This window comes from Exophiala bonariae (assembly GCF_035927105.1).
Source record: "Exophiala bonariae strain CCFEE 5792 chromosome Unknown scaffold_37, whole genome shotgun sequence".
Taxonomy (NCBI): Eukaryota; Fungi; Ascomycota; class Eurotiomycetes; order Chaetothyriales; family Herpotrichiellaceae; genus Exophiala; species Exophiala bonariae.
Genome location: NW_027042512.1, coordinates 39,521 through 61,514, shown reverse-complemented (window position 1 = coordinate 61,514; position 21,994 = coordinate 39,521). Strand labels below are relative to the sequence as shown.

The following is a 21,994-nucleotide window of genomic DNA, read 5'->3' as shown; positions in this document are numbered from 1 at the left end:
CTCATATCTTTTTATGCTCCATTGTTAAGCATCATGCCAGGCGAGCCATTATTCCAGAGTAGTTAGAACAATCAGCTATTTTTCTGACAAGGTCACGTCCTTCAAGCTATTTGGTGTTTCTCGTGCTGTCAGAACACAAAAGCTGATCCTGCCTGCCACATGCGCTTTTCTCAGATTCTTCAGCACCTTTCTCAGGGTCTGGGGGAACGCCCGAACATGTCACAGTCGGCAGTCGTCTCTGAATGCTCCTTACCGCTCCCACGTCTCCTCAATTGCGAGCTCCTTGTGGAACCCGATCCAAACACCTCCACATTGAAGGATCCTGCAATCTTCTTAGAATGATTGGTACAAAGGTAAGCTTTGAGCTTGAACTAAGAGCTAATACCCCGTTCCTCAAAGCATGAACTGCCACAAATTGGAAATGCAAAGAACATGGAGAGTCTATCAGATTCCTCTTTGGGAGCGGCGCTTTCATTCTCCCGTGCTGAAAAAAGCACTAGCTCCGTGTTGAGATTGAATATCTTTGACCTCCAACTACCTGTCTCGCAAGCCTAACAGTCAACAAAGAAGATGCTCGACTTTAGGTCAAGTCAAAGTACGAGATCCATGTCATGAGGCCAATACGAATGAATCTGGCGTGTTGAAGCAAGCAATCAATGGGGCATGCGGCACGCTTGCTGCCGATAATGAGCCTTGTGCTGTGAGACTCCGGTGTGGAAAACTCCTGATATGTCTATCCATGTGGTACCTTCGATGCTCAGAAACACTGTCTGGCCACTTATGCCCCCCACATGCCCGTCATATACTAGTCGCCAATCTTTGCAGCATTACGCCGTGTTATCGTCTCCACTTGTACCCTAACCCTGTTCCCACCCATCGTCAAACCAGGAGTTTCTTCCCAAGAAGGGCCCCCACCTTGAACGACAGCCCCAGTCATGAATCTTTTGTGTCTTGAGTCACGTAATGAAGCATGGTCCTCAGCGCTTTGGGACAGTCCCCTTGACTATTTTGAGCACGGAACTTTGACTTCCTTTCCCTTTCCCTCCACTTTCTATATTGCATGGTATAAAAGCATGAAAAGAGCGTTGACACAGGTCTTGTCAACGAGGAGACCTTCATACAGAGACTCTTCTCAAGATGTCGTTCGAAAAACCAATCACAGAGACCGTCGAGCCCATGTCGGCTATTGACAGCCGCAAGGTATCTTCTACTCCTCTATGTCACATGCTGTGGCGCTAATAAGCCCTTGACAGCTCGATGTGGCAGAGGTCAGAGTGGTCAAAGGTAGTGAGGCCTATAACGAGGCACTCATTGCCGAGAAACCTCCCATATTACACCCGACATCACTCCGGCTCCTGCTGTGTGTGTTGCTTGGTTTCTTCTGTCAGACCATGAATGGGTTTGATGGATCGCTCTTTGGAGGCTTGACTGCGAACAAGACGTTTCTCGAATTCTTCGATGGCGCAAACAAGGGTTTATGGGCTGGCCTTATCTCGTCGATGTATCAGATTGGAGGGGTCTGTGCACTTCCCTTTGTAGGACCAGCGATAGACACCTGGGGCCGAAGGGCTGGTATGTTCATCGGCAGTATTCTGATCATCCTTGGTGCTGTCATCACGGGCACTACTATCCACAACGCCAGCGTTCATCAGTTCATGGGTGGTCGTTTCCTGCTTGGCTTTGGTGTTTCCATCGCCTCGGCTGCTGGGCCGATCTATGTCGTGGAGACAACACACCCAGCCTTTCGAGGCATTGCAACCGCATACTGTAACACCTTTTGGTTCACCGGCTCCATCCTTTCGAGTGGGGCCATTCGAGGCGGGCTTAATTTGAGTGGGAATATCTCGTGGCAACTGCCCGTTTGGCTCCAACTCCTGTTCCCCGGTTTGATTTGCATGTTCTGTTTCCTCATTCCCGAGTCTCCACGGTGGCTATATGTCAATAACAAAAGAGAGAGTGCGGTTAACATGCTAACCAAATGGCATGGATACGGAAATCGTGACAATCCTTGGGTGAAGTTGCAACTAGATGAGTATGAGGAATTCTTGAATCTGGACGGCGGTGTGAGTCGTCCTGTTTGTTTGTGTCTTTTTCCGCTTGTCAACTGAATATGGCAGGACAAACGCTGGTGGGATTACCGTGCATTGTTCAACAAACGATCAAGTGTCTATCGGCTAGCATGTAATTGCTGCTTCTCCATCTTTGCACAATGGGCAGGTAAGAGCATGTCGAGTTTGGTTGGTGCATTCCAGCCACCCTAACTAAAGACATCCATAGGAAACGGCCCCCTGAGTTATTTCCTCCCAGCTGTGTTGGATACCGCCGGTTACACAGAAAGCATCACACAGGCCAATATCTTACTGGGCTATGCGGGCTTCCAGTTTTTCTTTGCGCTCCTGGGTGCTCGATTTGTTGACCGCATTGGGCGCCGGCCACTGATGCTTTTTTCCATGGCCGGTTGCTGTGTAGTCTGGATCGCAGTTACAGCGTCCACTGGAATATTCGCAGGCTCGGGAAAGACGAACGACGACGCTGCCAGATCGACAGTTGCGTTCATTTTCCTGTTTGGAGCGGTCTACTCTTTCGGCATTACGCCATTGCAAGCGCTTTATCCAGTTGAAGTCTTATCATTCGAAATGAGAGCCAAGGGGATGGCATTTTCCAGTCTGGCAGTGAACGCTGGTGGTATGTTGAATCAGTTTGCGTGGCCCGTGGCCCTGGACGATATTGGTTGGAAGACCTACATTGTGTTCATTATCTGGTGTGGGATTCAGACGGTTGTTTGGTACTTCTTTCTTCCAGAGACTCGAAAGAGAACGGTGAGTGTTGCACATTTTTCCCTGGGCGTCTGGTGTGAGCTGTCCTGATCGGTCTCTAGTTGGAGGAACTCGACAAAATCTTCGAGGCGCCAAATCCTGTCAGGTTCTCTCTCAAGGCTCACAAACTTGCTATCAATCATGACAACCAGGTTATTGCTACTGACGAAGCCTAATCCACGATGCAAAAAAGATCTTCCCGGTAGGGTTACGCGAGGTCATAAGCACGGGCGATGGACCATGGATTCTACGTCCCAATACTCTCTCAGGAAGGACCCTCTGATTTGGTTTTGACTCCAAGACGCTTGTCAAACCTTGTTCAGGCGGTTCAATCCCAGGCGGCTAAGGAAAGGTCCGACCAGAACGCAGCCGTCCTTGGATACTATCAAGGGGCGAGTGAGTCGGTGATTAGTACTTAGTATTTCATTGGACTTTGGAAGTAAGTTACATATTCGGAACAACGGAGTAGAATTACAGTGAGCAAGTATTTAGGTTGGCTGCCCTGAATTTACGTAAGTCATCAAGGAGTTGCTTTTGAGTTTTGGCGGCTGAGCTTAGCCTATGCTTTTTACGTTGTACCTGTTGGCATTTAGAAAGAACAATGACTCTCATACTACCTAGGCACCCTCGTACTTAGCGACGTGATAGGAACAAAGCTCATCCTTCCCCAACAAGTATCGTTCTGTAAGTCAGTGTAGTGTTTTCATCACTTCCCCAATGCTTACCCTCCAGGATAGGATGCCACTCTAATTACCGACCAACACTGTTTGAGACAAAGTCCAGTTGTTCCCAACGGCCTCGGCGCCAGCCTCACCTCCAAAGTCATTCAGTGGCATTTGCCTTCCGCCCTCATCGACCTTCAAACCACCAACTTGAAATATGAAGTCATTCCTCATTACTCACAGTTGCTTCATTCTCATCGGTCAGATACCAAAACCTAGCTGTCCCAATAGCAAGTGTGACCCAGCCACGATGACCCTCTCCTCACAATCCCAAGAAGCTAGACGCTACCTTCCCCCAACGCTAGTTGGCCCCAGATTCGGGGAATTTCACAGGGATTGCTTCGAGGCTGTGGGGAAATGAATCACGCATGAGGAAACCGTGAGGCTTGCTAGCGAATCCTAGTATACCATCTCACCATTAGTCCCCTGATCCTGACTTCTCTCACCTACGAAGTACATTTCTCCAATTTTTAGCGGTGAACAGTACCAAGTATCAACGGCATCAGGGATAGACATTCTCATAGCCTATTCGGAGCACCGACAACTCCTGCGAGCCTCTTGTCATGTTTGGGGTAGGAAGACAAGCGCCACTTTTCCCACGAGCTCAATCATGGGCTGGCTAGTTCTGGCATAAAGGAGAGCTCCTCGTCGAATCACCCATCTTCGGAAAACTGGCATTGCACCTTCAAGGACTCAAATCGTCCAATATGGCCATCGTCAATAATTACAACTTTCTAGTTGTTTTCTTCGTTACCTTTGGGTCGCTAACTTATGGGTACAACTCCGCGATCATCGGCGCCGTGATTGGGCTGCCTTCCTTTTTCGAGTACTTCAGTATCGACATCAAGTCTGACGAAGGGTCTCGAATCACAGGAGGTGAGTTCTTGCTATACTATCTATCCGCTGATGATTCATGGACCTGAAAACTGATAATTTTCACCAGCTACCAATGGGTTGTTTGCTGGTGGAGGCCTTATTGGGTGCTTCTTGATCACGTATCTGGCTGACAAGATCGGACGAAAGAAATCCATCCAAGCTACAGCAGTTCTGTGCATTGTTGCTGGTGCACTGCAAGCAGGATCAGTGCATATAGCAATGTTCCTCGTCGCTAGATTCATGATGGGTGTGGGTGTCGGCATGGTTAATGTCATCACCCCACTCTACCAATCCGAAGTATCTCCTGCAAAGTCAAGAGGTCGTTTGGTGGGCTCCCATGGTTTCATCCTCTGCGTCGGCTATGTACGTGAAGAGTTCTCCCAGAACATCACTTGAGTGAAGCAAAAACTGATGATTCTCTAGGGCCTGGCCGGTTGGACGGGCTATGGGTGCTACTTCTTGAAGAGTCAAGTCGCACAATGGCGTCTGTGCCTGGCTCTTCAAATCGTGCCTCCTCTTTGCCTCTTGATCGGCTCACCCTGGCTACCAGAATCTCCTCGACATCTTCTTGCCAATGATAGACAAGAAGAAGGATTCGAAATATTGAAGCGACTTCATCACACCCTGGAAGATGTCGACTTCATCACTGCAAGAGAAGAACTCTACCAGATCCGTCAGCAGCTGGACCTTGAAAAGCGTGAGGGCTGGAGGCAAGGTTACATACGCGGCTGGGTGTTGCTTTTCTCCAAGAAGTCCTACAGAAAGCGATTACTGTTTGGGTTTTTATTGCTGTGAGTTAACTCGCTGCCGAACCCCACTAGCTCAAGATCTATTGCTAAATTGTTTCAGAGGACTGGTTCAGTCGACAGGTTGTCTAGGTAAAAGCTCCTTTATCCTTCTCCAAGTGGCTTTGAATTCGAATCACTGACCACAAACTCTCTTAGTTATCAATAATTATCAAGTGTTGCTCTACAATGGCCTGAACCTGTATGGAGCAATGCCTCTCATGTTGTATGCAATCTGGGACACATGGGCCGCATTCATGAACTTCATCAACGCAATGCTGCTCGATAAAGTGGGTCGCATACCGATCATGGTTGTTGGACAGGTATGGTAGCATCAAGCTCTTCTTTCGACGCCCATATTTGCTGACATTGTGGTGCTTAGCTTGGCTGCTCGGTTTCTGTCGCAGGGTTTGCCGCTTGTCTTGCTCGTTATGGCGGGACTGATAATAAGATTGGCAACGGCTTCGGGGTCTTCTTTCTATATCTCTTCGTGACCTTCTTCGGAGGCAGCATGGACGCAAGCTCATACGTCTACGCCAGCGAGCTATTCCCCACATCGATCAGGGCGCAGGGGGCAGGCTTCAGCGTGTCAGGGTTGTTCGCATTCAGCCTGATCTACACAATGTGTGCTCCTGTCGCATTCAACACAATTGGGTGGAAGTATTACCTCATTTTCGTCATCATACCACTTTTCGGCGCGATGGGAATGTATTTGTTCTATCCTGAGACCAAGGGGTTGGCGCTGGAAGAAATCGCAGCCAAGTTTGGCGATGAAGTCGCTGTCGACCTGACGAATCTCTCTGCTGAGGAAAGACTTCACCTAGACAAGACCCTGGTGAATAGCGAGATCATGGAATTCGATCACAAGGTGTGATGATGGCCGTTACAAGCTTTCCTAGTGAAATCTTCAGGCGAAGAGTGAATGAAATGGAACTATCGAAACTTAGGTTGCTAGCCAAAAGCACTTAGTAGTAAGTATTTGTTAGGAAAGTATTAGTACTAGCTAAGTACTATGCAGTGCTTATACTCCTAAGTAGGTAGTACTCAATACTTGTAATACTAGTATCGATGCGAAGTACTAAGCAGAAAAACTAAGCTCTGATATTCAAGTAATACGTGTCAGCGAAGAGTCAAGCTCAAGATCATATTTTCCATCTGCTATTCAATACAGTGAAGTGCGACTCTGTACTACTTACTTATGTATGATCCTAGACTACACGAGGTTTGAAGCATCCCACGAATCCAGCTCGAACGCGTTTAGCTCGCTCCCCACCTCGACTTGGCGAGCGGAGCCCAGGCAAGTGCGGACTGGAGCCGAATTGAAATCCGGGTCAGGTTAGTCCATGGTCTATAGTTGAAAACCGGTAGTTTGGACCGCGTGTTAGGAAATACGGCTGTCAGCAGCTCAAAAGAAGAAAATACTAGTAATAGTAGGTACTTAGTGCTCATCAATAAATGCGGACTATGTGGCTAAATCAAACCCAGGAAGAGGACCGTAACTGAGCCCGAGAATGAACGCGCACGGCCTTTCATGGAAGCGGGAAATACGACCTTTGAGACAATTCAACAGCCCAGTGCAGTACACGGCTTAGTAAGTGAACAAGTACTTGTGATGGACGCGGTTACTATAAGCAGTTTTCCATCTTTCTTGATTTGAGGGTGCTGCTGCTTCAAGCTGCAAGTTCTTGGTGTTTTCTGTCACCACTACTATTTATTCCCGTTTCGCGAATATAGAATCTAGACGATTTGATGAATAAAAGTAGTACTTCTAAGTATTCAGATATCGTCTACTCACCTTTGGCTGGTAAACCATAGCTCTACTAGTACTTAGTAGCTTAGGTAAGTTCACCTGGTTCCTCTGCCCTCCTCTTTAGCTTTCATACATTCCCAAGCGCTACTAAGCGGTAAGGTGTGCACCAGAACTCCAAGTCCAACACGCCTAAGATACAGCCTCTTTGCTTCAGGGACTAAGTACCTCTGGAACTAGGGACACAACCGTTAACGCGAATGCAGTGAGTGGTAGTAGAATATATAAATACTATGTACTAAGTATCATTTTCACGTCTGCGAATGTAGGGACTTTAGCCGAAAAGCTCAGCAGGTCTTTCTACACCTACTTATACCTCTCGTATAGTATTTATATCTACTCAGTGTACTGTCAAGGCTTACTCCTTCCTTACGAACTTGGTACTTACTACTTATATCACACTACTCTAGTACTGTAGTTGCTTCAAGGCCAATATTAGCACCATAAATTACGTATACGATGGAGTAATCACCAACAGCACTACTAACTTAGCTTTTTGAGGTAGATTTAACTAAGCTCTGAGCCTGCATGGGTGAAAAAGCTTTTCCTCACCGCCGACACCGGAAGGATAAGAGAGGCAGGCCGTGGCCCATGAGGGAGAGGAGCACAGGTGGAGCAATAATACCCATGAGGAGATGTATTTGAACTCAACCTGGCCTGTTGCTTGGATTTACCTTATCTGACGTTATTGTAATTATTAGCTACTGAAAACGAACCCCACTGCAGAGCTCGTTGTTATTGAACGCAGAGCTCTGTCTTGCGGTCTCACAAACCCATTCGAACTTCCTCGGAACTGCAATGAGTGCCGACACATCAAGAATACTAAGTACTAAGTAGTAACAAGTGGAAAGTCTTCCCTGCCAGGGAACCACAATCCTAAAAATTTCACGAGCGTCAAGTTCAATTTGACACACTATGCCCAAGCGCCAGCCGAGTCAGCATGGCGCAAACTTGGCAAACTCGTCAGACTAACTTTTGAATTTTGCTCGATGTTAAGTATCAGCTGAGCTGTGCGGGCCCTAAATGAATGTGCTCATACCACTTTCCATCCAGTGCACCCACTACCAACTTAGTAGTTCGGGTTGCATATCAGCCAAGAGAGAATTGATATGCTCGGCATACCAGAGTCACGATCTACAGTGTAAGAGGTGAGGTGAGAAAGAAGGCCTGGCCTGGCTGGGTGCTTAATTCCGTACGAGCCTGTCCCGAGTCGTTGCCCTTCAATATCAGGTCACGGGGATCTCTCAAAAGTGCAGCAATCTTCAAGGGTGACGTTATTGTAAACAAGCCAACTAAGCTAGAGTTAAGGTTGTTCTTCATGAAGGCTTGATGCGAATGGTATCAAGATGTCCAGGGTCTTTGTACTCAACACAACACAGGAACCTTCGCCTCTAGCTAGGCAAACATTGAACAGCTGAAAAAAATAATTTCTCCATGTCGACCCCATATAGAGACTCCAGCACACGGCAGGGAGGTTTTGAGCTGCGGTTTCTTCGTCAGAGCAGCTCATGTCACTTCAAACTCCATATCGCGTGCGTTGCCAAATCCATGTCATTCAGAGTCCATGGGTGAAAGTGCCGGTATTTATCTGGCCGACTATCTGCTCCGCATTTTTCTTCGGGCCTAGTTTGCGAGCAGCAAACCTTCTGAACCCAGGTATCCTGGCCTCAACCCTGAAAAAAGGCTTGCGCAGAGGGATTTCCCCAGCGCGCTCCTCATACAACATGAAGCAGATAGCCACAATGATGAAGAGCCAGTAGATGTTATAGGAGATGACTGAGCCGTAGGTTCCAGTGTTTTGCCAACCTAGGATCGCGTTAAATACATCCCACCCGTGGTCGCGCTCCGGGTTACAACAGTTGACATGCCAAACGGTCTGATCGATGTTATACGAGCCCGGCCCGTCTCCAGCCTCGGCGACATCGCTACCAACTTTCCGCTGGAAATTCCAGAATTGCAAGCTCCAGATAGCCTTGGAGAACATCCCAGCTGCTATCAGATACAGTACACAGGTCGAGGCGATAAGGAAGTACTGGATAGTCATCTGGTTGCCCCCACGGTAGATAAGAAAACCGACGAGAAGGCCAGATAGAATGCCCGTGATGACGGGGATGGGGAAAGCAGTGGCTGGCAGGCCTAGTGAGACACCACCGACAAATACCACTGCTTCGAGGCCCTCGCGTAGAGTGGTGATGAAAGGGAGAATGAACATGGCGTATCTGCGAGACCAATTACCGAGTCTCGAAGCAGCATCTTGGTCTTTACTTCTAGCAACTAGAGCTTCTGCGATCTTGACTCGCCACTTCTCCTTGGACTTATTGATTCGAAGAATCGCCAGCTCCATAATGGTAATAATGATGCTGGCTATTAGGTAGAAGATACCTTCCCACAAGTCCTCAGACTGAGCCCATAGATCATGCCCTAGACCGTAGAAGACACCGATAAAGGCACCGCCGATGATCAAGGCTATGAGGATACCTGAAAGCGAGCCCGCCCATACCTGTCGTTTCAGCCGTTTGTAAAGGAGCGAATCCTGGTCAGGTTGACCCAGACACTGCTTGAGGAATGAAAACAACACTGAGATAATAATGATTGCTTCGAGACATTCTCGAAAGACAATGAAGAATACTTGAACACCAAATACATTGGTCATGGTAAATTATGTTGTAAATACGGAGGTATTGAATCCAAGGGTGGTGGGAGCGCAAGTCAGAGTTCTATCAGAGGTTGTTCGAAGTTGGATCTTATACCAGGCAAATTCAAGTACAGAGGTTAAAGATTCGCGAAAGAAAGCCACTCACGCTCAAATTCAAGCTTTGTACCGGCATGCTTGTGCTGGAAGACTGGACCCACACGGTAAGTGTGACCTCAAATACTGAGGATAGAACGTGCATTTCACGAGCCAGAGGGTCGTGGCCGAGCTTCGGAGGTCCATAACTGGGTCTACATATTGGTGTAAGAAAAAAATCTCAAGGGGAACAGGTTAATCGGCAAGAAGGGGGGGTGGAAATGGACTAGCAAATGGGCCAGCACTTCGGAATCCCACGTTGAAGCTTTCGCTTATCAGATATGATTGGATAAGATAAAACAAATCGTACATCAACCACGAACCTTTCCGGTAAGAAACCGTGTAGGAGCATGTCTAAGCTGCAACTCAAACACAATAAGATTATGAGGCCACGCGTCCTTAAACAGAATAAGAGACTTTGGCAAGCGCTTGATCTTCGAGGTTGGGAGCTTTCTGCCGTGACCGGGCCTAACACATGATTGCAGCCAATCCTTGGACTGGTGGTCAAACCCGAAGCCTGATGATCTTCTTCTCTTCTCATGCTGTTGATCCAGCATGGGTAGAAGAAAGGTCCCATCCCCCATGTGTCTCACTACATGCGCTCCTGTAAGTAAAGCGCCAGGCAAAACAGGCCATCAACTCTCGCTTCAAGCATCACGATAAGCCTTGGCCATTCTCTACACGACCTCGACTATCTCATTTCAGGGCTGCGACCATGGCAAAGCTTGCCCAAATGCATCCCTGTTTACTGGTAGTCTTGCTGTTCGCCGGCTGGACGCTCGCGAAAACAGTTACTTACGATTTCAATGTCTCATGGGTCAATGCAAACCCGGATGGTTTGCTAGAGAGGAAAGTCATCGGCATTAACGGACAGTGGCCGCTGCCCGTCATCGAGGTCGACAAGGGTGATCGCCTGGTTGTCAATATGTACAATGGCCTAGGTGATAAAAACGCTAGTATTCACTTCCACGGTATGTATCAAACGGGAACCAGTGATATGGACGGGCCATCTATGATCACTCAGTGTCCTATTGTCCCCGGACAGAGCTTCACATATAACTTCTCCATCGATCAAAACGGCACCTACTGGTACCACTGCCATACCGACTTCTGCTACCCCGATGGCTATCGTCAAGCTCTCATTGTCCACGATGAAGACAGTTACTTTCGTGATTTATACGAGGCAGAACTCACCTTGACCGTTAGCGACTGGTACCATGACTTGGTGGAAGATATTCGGTTTCTGTCGCTGTACAACCCGACCGGCGCTGAGCCCGTGCCCAATTCCTTCCTGATGAACGATGCCCAAAAGTCGAGTTTTCCTGTCAAGCCCAATACCACCTATCTGATAAGGTTTATCAATATCGCCGCCTTCGTTGGACAGTACATCTATATCGAGGACCATACATTCAGGATTGTTGAGGTAGACGGTGTATATACCGAGCCTGCAGAGGCAGATATGCTGTATCTCGCCGCCGCCCAACGATACGCTGTTCTCTTAACCACCAAGAATTCGACGGAGAAGAACTATCCTATTGTCATGGTGGCCGATGCTGAGCTTCTCGATTCGATCGCCCCAACGCTACAACTAAATAACACCAACTGGTTAGAATACAATGCTTCCGCACCACACGTTGAAGCAGTCGTGCAGGTCGATTCCTCAGCTGATCTCGTACCATTCGATGACATCAACCTCATTCCATCTGACGGCATGGCACTCCTTCCGGAGCCCGACCACGAGATCGAGGTGACGGTTGTTATGGGTAACTTGCGGAACGGAATTGGGTACGCATTCCTGAACGACATAACCTTCAATGCTCCCCAAGTCCCTACACTGTACACTGTGATGTCTTCTGGCAACCTCTCCACCAACGAAGCCATCTACGGCGAATACACACAGCCAATGGTGCTCAAGCACAACGAGGTCGTGCAGCTTGTCCTAAACAACAATGATACCGGTGCCCATCCCTTTCACCTACACGGCCGGAACTTCCAAGTCATCGACCGCGCCCCTGCCTATGGCAAACACTTCTACGACTACCACGATATTGATCCAGTGCCATTTGATCCCAACAACCATTCGGCTTTTCCGACGGTCCCATCCCGTAGAGATACCTTCGTCGTCCCACCGCATGGACATTATGTCATTCGCTTCGTCGCCGATAACCCGGGCGTCTGGCTGTTCCATTGCCATATCGACTGGCACCTGGCGCAGGGATTAGCCATGGTCTTCATTGAGGCTCCTGACGCGATCCAGCTGACTCACCATATCCCCCAACAGCACTATGATGTGTGTCGCGCTGCTGGGGTACCGATTGAGGGCAACGCCGCAGCGAATACCAAGGATTTACTTGATCTCTCTGGCCAGAATACGCAGCTGCCGGGTTTGCCATCTGGTTTCACGGCTCGCGGCATTGTCGCGTTTGTCTTTTCGTGTATCAGCGCTTTTCTCGGTATGGCATTTATCATTATATATGGCTTATCCGAGCCCCAGGCACTCCAAAAGAAAGATTCCGCCGATGAGGACGTCACGCATGAGAGTGTTCCTGCTGGCAATGCCGAGCAAAAGACCGCTGCTGCGTAGGTTCAAAGTGGTCAATCATCCCTGGTGAAGGGCGGCGGTTCTTGATATGCCTCCATTCTCCGCAATTCGTCGCCCTAGACGGTTCGAAACAACCTCTCGCCTTTGAATGTATACCCTGTGAACCGTGTTGTTCTGACTCCCCTCTGCCACCTAGCTTACGGGTATCGCTCTGGCCGCGCGAAAGGTTATTGTGGCTTCGCCTTACGGAACATTCTATTGAATAGCGATAGTGAGACTGGAACACTAGTGCCCTGGGGCTTACTCCTTGATGACGGGTTGATCAGTCCTTATTCTTCCACATGGCCTATCTAGAACAAGGGTAGATTCTTGAAGTGAGATACCTGTCACTGTTTGAACAGAGTGGAAATGCCACGGTGCTGGACCGCCGCCTCGTACGACAGCTTGATCAAAGCATCGGGCGAGAAAGGACAAGTTTCAATTGGCGTCATGCGAAGTGATGAAACAGTGAACCCTAATTCACCGTCCAATCAATATACTGGACGCGGCTTTGAAAACAGCTGAGCACACGGTCGTATAGTGGAATACATCATCTGACGAAGCTGTATTTGTTCCCATCTTTACATCCTGGAAGTACTACGGCGATTTAGATGTTCGCAGCGCTATTGCTTTGTCCGGAGAACCTGTTGCTCCACAACTACATTGATCTCCGGAGATTTAATCCTTGTTGCATAGAAAAATTAACTATCCAGAACTTTAACTTGCAATTGATGTTGTCCACCCTCAAGAGCAATTGGTCCGTCGAATGTCACAGCCGCAGTTTGAACGGCTTTCTGATGTCCGCTTTATCATCTCCGAATGGGCAGTGCGGAGATTTTTGCCGATCTCGAGCACGGACGCGAGCTGCAGATTTGCTTCTATCCAAGAGAGTGAATGGAATGGAGGTCAAACCTGCTCACGAAAAGCTAGTGCTAGACTGAGCGAGCTTGTACTTACGGGCCAAAAATGAAATTCTAGAGGCAGATTTTGAGGACTAGGGATAGGAAGAGTAGTATCTAGGAGTAGTGCTTAGTAAATCCCATGGTCTTCACCATGGAAGAATCTCAGGATTGCAGCAGCGACAATGAGACCATCGTGTTCCAGTTCTGCAGTTTCCTTCCTCTCCTCCGCGAAATCAGAGTCTTCTATCACTCCATTTGCTTTTCGCATGTCGACCTGCCTCTTGACCATTTTCTCATCGAATCCAAGATGTCCCTGGCTCGTGAACAGTTTGTCTCGGAGATAGACGCCTTGGACGAATGTATGCTCAGTCCGACCCCAGATATGAACATCGTCCTTGAGGTCCAGCAAGTCTGTTGTTTGCGCTGATGGCGCAGAGGTCACCTGGTCTTGATGCATTTGATGGAGATGGAGACTGGGTTCTTCCGTGCGGAAGACTCGTCGGCCAATTTCAGTCAGTTCAATTTTGGTGTGTGCTAGTTCCCAGTCATTTTCCGGGTGAGGCTCGACGGTGCCACCCAACATCCGGCAGAGGAGTTGATGTCCAAAGCAAATGCCACTGAATCGCATCTGTGGTCTCTCGTGCCACAGAGCCCGTAACAGCTTGACAAGTTTGAGGATCCATTCGTCGTCCCCGTGTGCATCGTACATGCTCCCAGTTATCAAAATCGCGGTTGTGCCCTTGGGAATCTCTTCGATGGTAGGAACATGGCCAGCGTCTTTCGAGCCATCTTCAACAACATAATGCATATCCGTCTCAATTCCGAGCGGAGGATTGTGTTCTCGTCCTGCCTTCGCAAACAAATTGCCCAGGATGTCCCCAAAGCGCCCGCGCGTAGCTACCGTGTCCGGGTGTGGCTCATCGGTTTCGAGGATGAGCATACGAACGACTTCATTTCTGCTGTTGTTCGACATTGGACAAATAGGGGTCCCAGGCTGTAGGATTAATACTGTACTTGGAAAATAGATTTAGTGTATATACTTAGTAACGAATGTGATTTTCGTGATCTGAAATTATTGTCAACCATTGCCATTTCGATGGAGGCGACTCGCAGCTCAAGTAGTCGAATGAAAATCCCATTTCTTGGTTCGATCTTATGCACTGAGCGTACTGGGGACATCATCTGCGTCATAACATATTACTCTAGACGGCCTTGGAGGCACAAATCTTCGGGACTTCCATCGATATCAAATTCAGAAGACGAAAGTCTCAAATTTCATTACCAAAGAAAACCAAGTGACGCGTTGTGCCGAGATCACGTCCACGACAGCATGAGGTCATGCCAAGCGAAGGATGTTCGATTCAAGCTGAGACGGGGAGGCGAAACAAATCCAAGCTCGGTCAAACCCAGGCAATTATGTTGGCACCAGATCTACTAATTCATTCTCTTGCAGCAGCTACCAGGAAGTTACAACTGAGCAGTAAGTAGGTTAGATCGAGGGACAAATTAATCTGGAAGTTGGATGGGCTGAAGTCCTTCTGCAACGGCGGAAGAACCCTTCCAGTCTAATATCAAGGCGGTTAGAGTGGTTGTTAGGTACAACTTACCTTAGAGTTCTTTGGACGAACGTAACGAGAGCTTGACTTCCTCATAGCGAATATTCCCGACTCTGTCAGGCCACTCAAGATAACCTCTGGACACGAAAGCACAGAGATTTTTCGCAAGCCTGCATTTTTGGAGTAACACAAGTTCATAAGCTGTCAGCTAACTCTTTGAATGATCATGCAATTCAATACTGCATAAACGGTTTTCGAGTTCGGATACATGAGACATCGTGTTAACTTATTCTCTGTGAACGTGTAGGGGATCGACTGCGAATGCAGTCTTAGCCAAAAGACCGAATACTACTAGTACTCATCACGAGGTAGCTCGTCAACTTCAATGGTGGAATCCACTGTTTTGTCCTCGGACGATGACTATTATGACCTGGGCAGGTACTCTCGCACCATCAGCACCCGCAGCCAACACGCTCAACAATGGTTCAACCGGGGTTTGATTTGGAGTTATGGTTTCAACCACGAAGAGTCTGTTGAATGCTTCAAACAGGCGATTCAGCATGATTCAGATTGCGCTCTGGCATACTGGGGTCTAGCCTACGCACTGGGACCTAACTACAACAAACCCTGGGGATTTTTCGATCCCGAGGAACTCCAAGAGATGCTTGTTCTTACCCACGACGCAGTACAAAACGCGAGAGTAAGGTCATCGACATGTTCGCCGTTAGAGCAGGCACTTATCGCTGCCCTCGAGTTTCGTTATCCTCAGTCAAAACCACTAGAAGATTGCTCGATTTGGAACAAGTCATATGCTGATGCGATGGCAAATGTCTACAAGGACTTTCCAGATGATTTGGAGGTGGCGACATTATGTGCGGATGCACTGATGAACCTCACACCTTGGCAATTGTGGGATTTAACCACAGGACTACCTGCCAAGGGCGCAAGAACATTGGAGGTCCGGGCAATACTAGATCGTGCTCTAGCACAGGACGGAGGACTACAACACCCGGGACTACTTCACCTCTACATACATTTCTGGGAGATGTCGGCCACACCAGAGAAAGCATTGCCGATTGCCAATCGCTTGAGAGGCCTCATCCCGGATGCGGGCCACCTAGAGCATATGCCTACACACCTTGACATTCTCTGCGGCGATTACCAGCGTGCTATTAGCTCTAACATGAACGCAATCCGGGCAGATGAAAAATTCGTACTACGCAGAGGACCCTCAAATTTCTATACACTCTACCGGGCACACGACTACCACTTTCGCATATATGCTGCGATGTTCGCTGGGCTGTCAGCTGTGGCGTTGGAAACGATGGCATGGCTTGAGAATTCTATCCCCGAAGAACTGCTAAGAGTCAAATCTCCTCCTATGGCCGATTGGCTCGAAGGGATTCTGGCCATGCGTGTCCATGTACTCGTTCGCTTTGGCCGTTGGCAAGATATCTTTGCACTAGAGCTTCCACAGGATCAACAACTTTATGCGGTGACGACAGCTCTACTGCACTATGGCAAAGGAACTGCATTTGCAGTAACCGGCAAAGTGGATGAAGCAGGACAGCAGCACTTTTTATTTCGCGATGCGGTGAAGCGAGTTCCGTCATCACGTATGCTGTTCAACAATTCATGTCTCGATATTCTTGCCATCGCGGATAGGATGCTCGAGGGAGAATTGGAATATCGTCGCGGATCCTATGACTTGGCCTATGAGAAGTTGCGAGAGTCGATTTCTCTAGTAGATGCATTGCCATATGATGAACCTTGGGGGTGGATGCAGCCACCAAGACATGCCTATGGAGCACTGCTACTAGAGCAAGGTTACGTCGATAAGGCAGTGTCTGTCTACAGTGCGGATTTGGGCATAGACGAAACTCTCCCAAGGCCTCTTCGACACCCCGCCAACGTTTGGGCCCTGCACGGTCTCCACGAATGTCTGCTGAGACTGGGACGCAACTCTGAGGCTGAAAGCGTCAAATCACAATTGGATACTGCTCTGGCCATTGCAGACGTCCCAATTATGGCTTCTTGCTTCTGTCGCACCCATTTCCCTCCGATTTGACCTCTGGAATGGAGTCGGCCAGGCACAGCTTGGGAATTCTCTTCTTAGTACCTCCTTTTACTAGAACACTACCAATGCAAGCAACACTACAATTCTATACTTCCAGAGGAGGGCAATTTTCGCTGCTAGCTCCGAGGCATGGTTCTTTCATTCGCAATCAATGTCAATGACTTTGTGTGATACCCCACAGTATGTAGCTGGGGGGTTTTTCCGATGACCTTTCCGATTTGCTTCAGACAGAAATATAGTTCGGAGGTAGAAAAGCCCTGCAGTTCAACTGATCGCTTAAAGACCCTGGCCGTCTTTGTTCGTCCCCGAAGCCTGGATGTTCTTGCACTTTCTTCCTACTCCCAAACTAGTCAGGGAGGGTGATTGTTGGACAGCTTGCATGGCATGACCGTGAAACAGCTGTACACTATTTCTAGGCTTGTTATTTATCGCAGACAGATCCCAGTTTATTGAAAAAGCTCTTCTGGGTCCAGATTGTGAGACCAATTCATCGTCAGACCATGCTGTGCAAAAAGACTAGATAGTCGAATAATCGGACTGCGAATCAAGGGGCCTTCGGCCTTGCTTTGGCGTCCATTGGCCTCAAGAGGTTGTAAACCCCGCAGCCCTACTTAACTGCCTAGTAGACATTTTGGAGGGGCATTACTCGGTGTTGTGGGCATACCTTCGCCACCTAGGCATCTACCTACCTTCCTATGTAGTTTGTTGGGTACCTGGTTAGCAATGACTAAAAGCCAGAAAAATCACTTATCCCACGTACCCCCGCATCCGACCCTGACGAGTCACTCCTAGAAAATACAAAGGCTGTGTGAACCGGGATATTTCTTGAGACTGGGGCGTGGATGGCCTCCAGACGCCTCCCCCAGAACGGATCTTCCCCAGGCTCGCCCAGTAAATCTTAGGCGAGCAAGCCCAATCACGGACCCAAGGCCCAAGAACAGATCGACATCCTTGCCACCTTTGGCCTTGGCTTTTTCAGCCGGCAAGAAGCAACTTCCGGAACTTCAGTCATTCGAACCCCATCTCTTTATCATCCACATTCAGACGATGCCTTCGTCCACGAGACAGAGCCAGCATTAGGGTAGATTCAAACTAAGCGCGACGATGGACGACTTCCACGATCTGGTCCGAAGTCAGGCGCTTCTTTCATCGGCTTGGTCCAACCCGGCTGCAGACACTGCCATGACACCTCCCACTTCCGAAAAACGCTATCGATGCGCGACCTGTGGGCAAAACTTTTCGCGTGCCGAACATCTAAAACGCCATCAAACTCGACGTCAGTAGTTCCTTACCTGTCGGTACATTGATCATACATCTAACTAGGTGCACAAAGACACTGGCGCAAAGCCATTTTCCTGCATATTTTGCGGTAGAGAGTTTTCGCGGAAGTAATAATCTTCATTCCTGTAACCGCAAATTCTTGTTCTGACAGGTTAAGGGATCGCCTCCAGACGCATTACGGCCATTGCCAACGACGTGGGGATAGGACGCCACCCTCTGCTATTCCAAAAGGCCGAAAACCACACGCATGTGTAACGGTGAGCATTTAATGGATATTTGAACCGGACATGGTCTTAATGTTAATCTTATCAGTGTATCACCTCTAAAATTCGTTGCGACGGCGGAAACCCATGTGCGCCGTGCGAAAAGAAGAAAACGCAGTGTGTCCAAAAAGTCGCCCAAGAACCCTCAAATGGTGGACTTTGCAGAGCTCTAATGTTTGCAGAAGTGCCGGCTAACATTTCGTCAGTGGATATTGTGCTTCTTGACGATCGCGTTTCCATCAAAGCACTCTTGAATGGCGGCGTCGATACTTTTACAGAGTCTTTCAATTTACCTCCATCGGATGACAGGCTGCGGAGCTTAGAAGTTCACCAGCGGAAGGACGAGCAAGAAGAGCAAAGCGCATCGGCCCTCAACTCGCCTTCCGAGAAAGATGCAAACGCTATCGATTATCTAAGCGTGTTCGAATCTCCTATTGGTCTGGACGATCAATATCTCGATTTCTGGACCGGTCCGTTTGGTTTGATACCCTCTCCTTCGTATTCTTCCAGTGACACCCAAATCGACCTCTACAATCCTTCGATTTTCAATATCGACGGGCAGACGGATAGGACATCACTTGACCCGAGTCCGGGGCAGCCAGAGCAAGCAAATCATGCCTCCTCTTTGAATCTGGCAATTTACAATAAGCTTTGGTGCCTCGCTCTCGAACCACGAAGTCGACAAGAGCTCACAACATACGCAAACTTTCTCCTAACGACCGAGAAGATCACGAAATTCACCAACCTTTATTTTCGGAATTGGCATTTGAATTGCCCTATGCTTCACCGACCTTCATTCGACCCTGCTGAAGTCCCTCTGAGCCTTTTGGTATCCGTTGTTTTTATTGGTGCACTGTATTCGAAAAATCGGTCGGAACGTTTCGCCGCACAAAAGCTCATCGACGTGGCTGAATTGGTCGTCTTTGATTCCGAGATATTCTCTCTCGAGATGGAGGCAAGCCATGTTCTCCAACACGAGTCTGTTAGTTATGCAGGACCTGGTGGTCATGATTGGACTCCTTTTCAAGAATTGCAGGCTGGTTTCCTGATGGTCATTGCCCAATATTGGGCGGGAGCACGAATTGCCAAGGGGCGTGCTATGGAATCAAGATTCAGCGATGTGATCAAGGTCAGTATTCATGGGGTTTTAATGCAAGCCTGGTCAATTCTAATGTTTTGGGATATCCACAGGTTGTTCGCAAATTACGCTTACATCAGGCTCGCCATACACCCTCTGATCGAATTTCCGAGACTGCTTGGTTGCAGAAGGAATCGCGAATTCGGCAAGTCGACGTGATATCGACAGTGACTGTTTGCTGACTGGGAATCACAGAACAATGTCTGTTATCGCTCTTCTTGATTGTGCAATGCGAATATATACGAACCATCCATGTCGATTGATCCTAGTCGAGCTCGGCAGTGATCTTCCGTGCAAGGAATCGATCTTCAGCTCAGAACATCCCTTCATGGAAGACGGTAACATCTTTGCGCCCAGGCTCACCATCTCCAAAGCGTTTGCTTTGCTTTTCCAGGGGAAGGTGAAGAGATCGCTTTCCATCGTCAAGAAATCAAGCGAAGAACCAGAATCTGAGGAGAGCCCTCCGTCTGCCAGTCTGGGTGATCTCACAAAATTTGACTTGTTTATTTTGATACATTGTGAGTCCTCACGTGCCTCTCTGCTCATTGAAATGGCCCTCAATACCATTAACTACCAAGCTCCATTACTGACTCTCTCCCAGTCCTGTATACATATATTCTCGGCTACGTCATGACCCTCTCATTCAATCTGCCGACCACCTCATTCGCCCCGGACGGTGGACGATTGGCCCGAGGTGCGATGACCGCTGATACCAGGGAAGCTCTAGCGCAATGGCGCATCTCCTGGGACCGTGCTTGTGCACAGACTACTGGCCAACCCCCAAGGTTGGCTGGTATGTTTCGAAATGCATTTTATTTCTGGCTAGTCGCAAGATCGATTATCAACAAGGAAGAATCTATTGATGTTATCACGAACATGGAAGTCAATTGCGATGATGCTTTAACGAAACTCAAGGTTCTCTTTCAGAACGACGTTGACTGAACACAGCGAGCGGAAAATTGCAAACTATTAACCTAAGTTCACTATACTCGAAGTCACTGAGAGTTGTGGCCAAGTAAAGCGGTTTCCCATGCCAGATATGGGGCCAAGACCACTTCGACGCCTGGATGCAGAATGGAAACGGAATCAGCCTTGAAGAAGTGTCTTGAATTTCTGTGTAATCGTACACCAAGGTTTGCACTAAACTTGGCATCCTGCAGTTATTCAAACAACAAACCGGCCGAACTATCAAAATCCTGCCCCAAAAACCTTCAACGCGGCATCATGGATTGTTCCACTTCTCCAGAGGCCACAATGACGCAGCAGCCATCCGAGCCAATATCAACCTCGGAATAGTCACAATTATTCAGAATCGAAATGAAGAACGAGCACGAGCACGAGCAAAATCCGCCATAAACGCTCGATTCATTGATTTCCTGGCCCTGTGTACGGAGGTTTATGCCGTAGGGAGCTTCTTGCCTCCAGGGTTGGTGGTAGTGAATCCAATATCGATGCCCCAGCCGATGTTATTGAACTCAACAAACATATCAGCGATCTTCCCGTCCTCATCGATCTCGAACAGATTGAATCCCTTAACGGGGGCCTGTCTTGAGCCGATGATCATCTGCCAGTACCACAAAACGTTGCTGCAGCCAGCAGGCATGACCTTGATAGTCTCGATATCATCGATTGAGGGAGCGAAAAGCACACCGTTGATGTAGTTCTGCTTGCCGGAGAAAGTAACACTGCCGAGCTATGTCAAAGTTAGCAGAAGACATCAAGACCAAAAGTTCACAGGTTTTACTCACAGGGTGACCCGCGAGCATGTTGATCGAGTCCGACTCCTCGAAGAAATTATCACCGATGAGGTCCTGAGCAGTGGCATTGGCTGCTTTGACGTCGGGGTGGTTGAGAACTGCGATGAATCTATTGACAATGTCCTCAGCGTCACTTTGCTGGAGACAAGTGTCTTGAGGGCAGTCGTCATCATTGGAAGCCCAGTCCATCCAGCTGGGAGCAGCAGTAACTGCAGAGGCAAGAGCCAAAGAAGCGACAGCGGTGAAGAACTTCATTTTGTTTGTAGGTTGTGCAGATGGAAATGCGAGATGATAGGAGTGATCGGAGATAATATCGAGACGATGAAAAAGAGTGACTTGAGCTTGCCCTGAAAAGGAGTGACTTGAGTTAGACTCGAAGAAAATGATGTAGTGAAGATCTGAGAATTATCGGCTATGTGGTGAATCCCAAGACTGGGGTTCCCAGAGTCATATCTTATACCCTCAGATGATGACCCTGAAGCTGCAGGTCAGAACACGCATGATCAGTGCTGAGATTCACACGGCCTAGGACCTGTCTACAGGGAAATTGTTCCGGAGCTTCTACCACCACGTTTCCCAAAGTCTCAACGCGGCAGACGCGCTCACAGCCAGCCACAAGCTGTGTCTGTAGCTGCAGCCATGTCT

At 48.5% G+C, this 21,994-nt stretch overlaps 8 protein-coding genes across 8 annotated transcripts; 5 read left to right on the top strand and 3 right to left on the bottom strand.

Annotated features, from left to right (window-relative positions):
- Nucleotides 1–1,137: 1,137 nt before the first annotated feature.
- On the top strand, nucleotides 1,138–2,992 carry LTR84_009231 (uncharacterized protein; the record flags this gene model as incomplete). The annotated part of the gene is made up of 5 exons (XM_064852772.1): nucleotides 1,138–1,200; nucleotides 1,254–2,063; nucleotides 2,118–2,217; nucleotides 2,278–2,819; nucleotides 2,879–2,992. 5 exons carry the CDS (start codon nucleotides 1,138–1,140, stop codon nucleotides 2,990–2,992), a joined length of 1,629 nt encoding a protein of 542 aa, XP_064700997.1.
- Nucleotides 2,993–4,245: 1,253 nt separating this feature from the next.
- Nucleotides 4,246–6,073, top strand: LTR84_009230 (uncharacterized protein; the record flags this gene model as incomplete). Its single annotated transcript, XM_064852771.1, has 6 exons — nucleotides 4,246–4,414; nucleotides 4,482–4,777; nucleotides 4,838–5,205; nucleotides 5,264–5,292; nucleotides 5,359–5,522; nucleotides 5,582–6,073. The coding sequence occupies 6 exons, from the start codon at nucleotides 4,246–4,248 to the stop codon at nucleotides 6,071–6,073; spliced, it is 1,518 nt and encodes a 505-aa protein (XP_064700996.1).
- A 2,488-nt stretch (nucleotides 6,074–8,561) lies between these two features.
- On the bottom strand, nucleotides 8,562–9,659 carry LTR84_009229 (uncharacterized protein; the record flags this gene model as incomplete). The annotated part of the gene is made up of 1 exon (XM_064852770.1): nucleotides 8,562–9,659. One exon carries the CDS (start codon nucleotides 9,657–9,659, stop codon nucleotides 8,562–8,564), a length of 1,098 nt encoding a protein of 365 aa, XP_064700995.1.
- Nucleotides 9,660–10,509: 850 nt separating this feature from the next.
- On the top strand, nucleotides 10,510–12,378 carry LTR84_009228 (uncharacterized protein; the record flags this gene model as incomplete). Its single annotated transcript, XM_064852769.1, has 1 exon — nucleotides 10,510–12,378. One exon carries the CDS (start codon nucleotides 10,510–10,512, stop codon nucleotides 12,376–12,378), a length of 1,869 nt encoding a protein of 622 aa, XP_064700994.1.
- A 1,026-nt stretch (nucleotides 12,379–13,404) lies between these two features.
- On the bottom strand, nucleotides 13,405–14,250 carry LTR84_009227 (uncharacterized protein; the record flags this gene model as incomplete). Its single annotated transcript, XM_064852768.1, has 1 exon — nucleotides 13,405–14,250. The coding sequence occupies one exon, from the start codon at nucleotides 14,248–14,250 to the stop codon at nucleotides 13,405–13,407; it is 846 nt and encodes a 281-aa protein (XP_064700993.1).
- A 968-nt stretch (nucleotides 14,251–15,218) lies between these two features.
- LTR84_009226 (uncharacterized protein) lies at nucleotides 15,219–16,901 on the top strand (the record flags this gene model as incomplete). The annotated part of the gene is made up of 1 exon (XM_064852767.1): nucleotides 15,219–16,901. One exon carries the CDS (start codon nucleotides 15,219–15,221, stop codon nucleotides 16,899–16,901), a length of 1,683 nt encoding a protein of 560 aa, XP_064700992.1.
- Nucleotides 16,902–18,438: 1,537 nt separating this feature from the next.
- LTR84_009225 (uncharacterized protein) lies at nucleotides 18,439–20,534 on the top strand (the record flags this gene model as incomplete). Its single annotated transcript, XM_064852766.1, has 5 exons — nucleotides 18,439–18,442; nucleotides 18,661–19,583; nucleotides 19,646–19,737; nucleotides 19,788–20,110; nucleotides 20,194–20,534. 5 exons carry the CDS (start codon nucleotides 18,439–18,441, stop codon nucleotides 20,532–20,534), a joined length of 1,683 nt encoding a protein of 560 aa, XP_064700991.1.
- Nucleotides 20,535–20,988: 454 nt separating this feature from the next.
- On the bottom strand, nucleotides 20,989–21,604 carry LTR84_009224 (uncharacterized protein; the record flags this gene model as incomplete). Its single annotated transcript, XM_064852765.1, has 2 exons — nucleotides 20,989–21,285; nucleotides 21,341–21,604. 2 exons carry the CDS (start codon nucleotides 21,602–21,604, stop codon nucleotides 20,989–20,991), a joined length of 561 nt encoding a protein of 186 aa, XP_064700990.1.
- Between the last annotated feature and the right edge of the window lie 390 nt (nucleotides 21,605–21,994).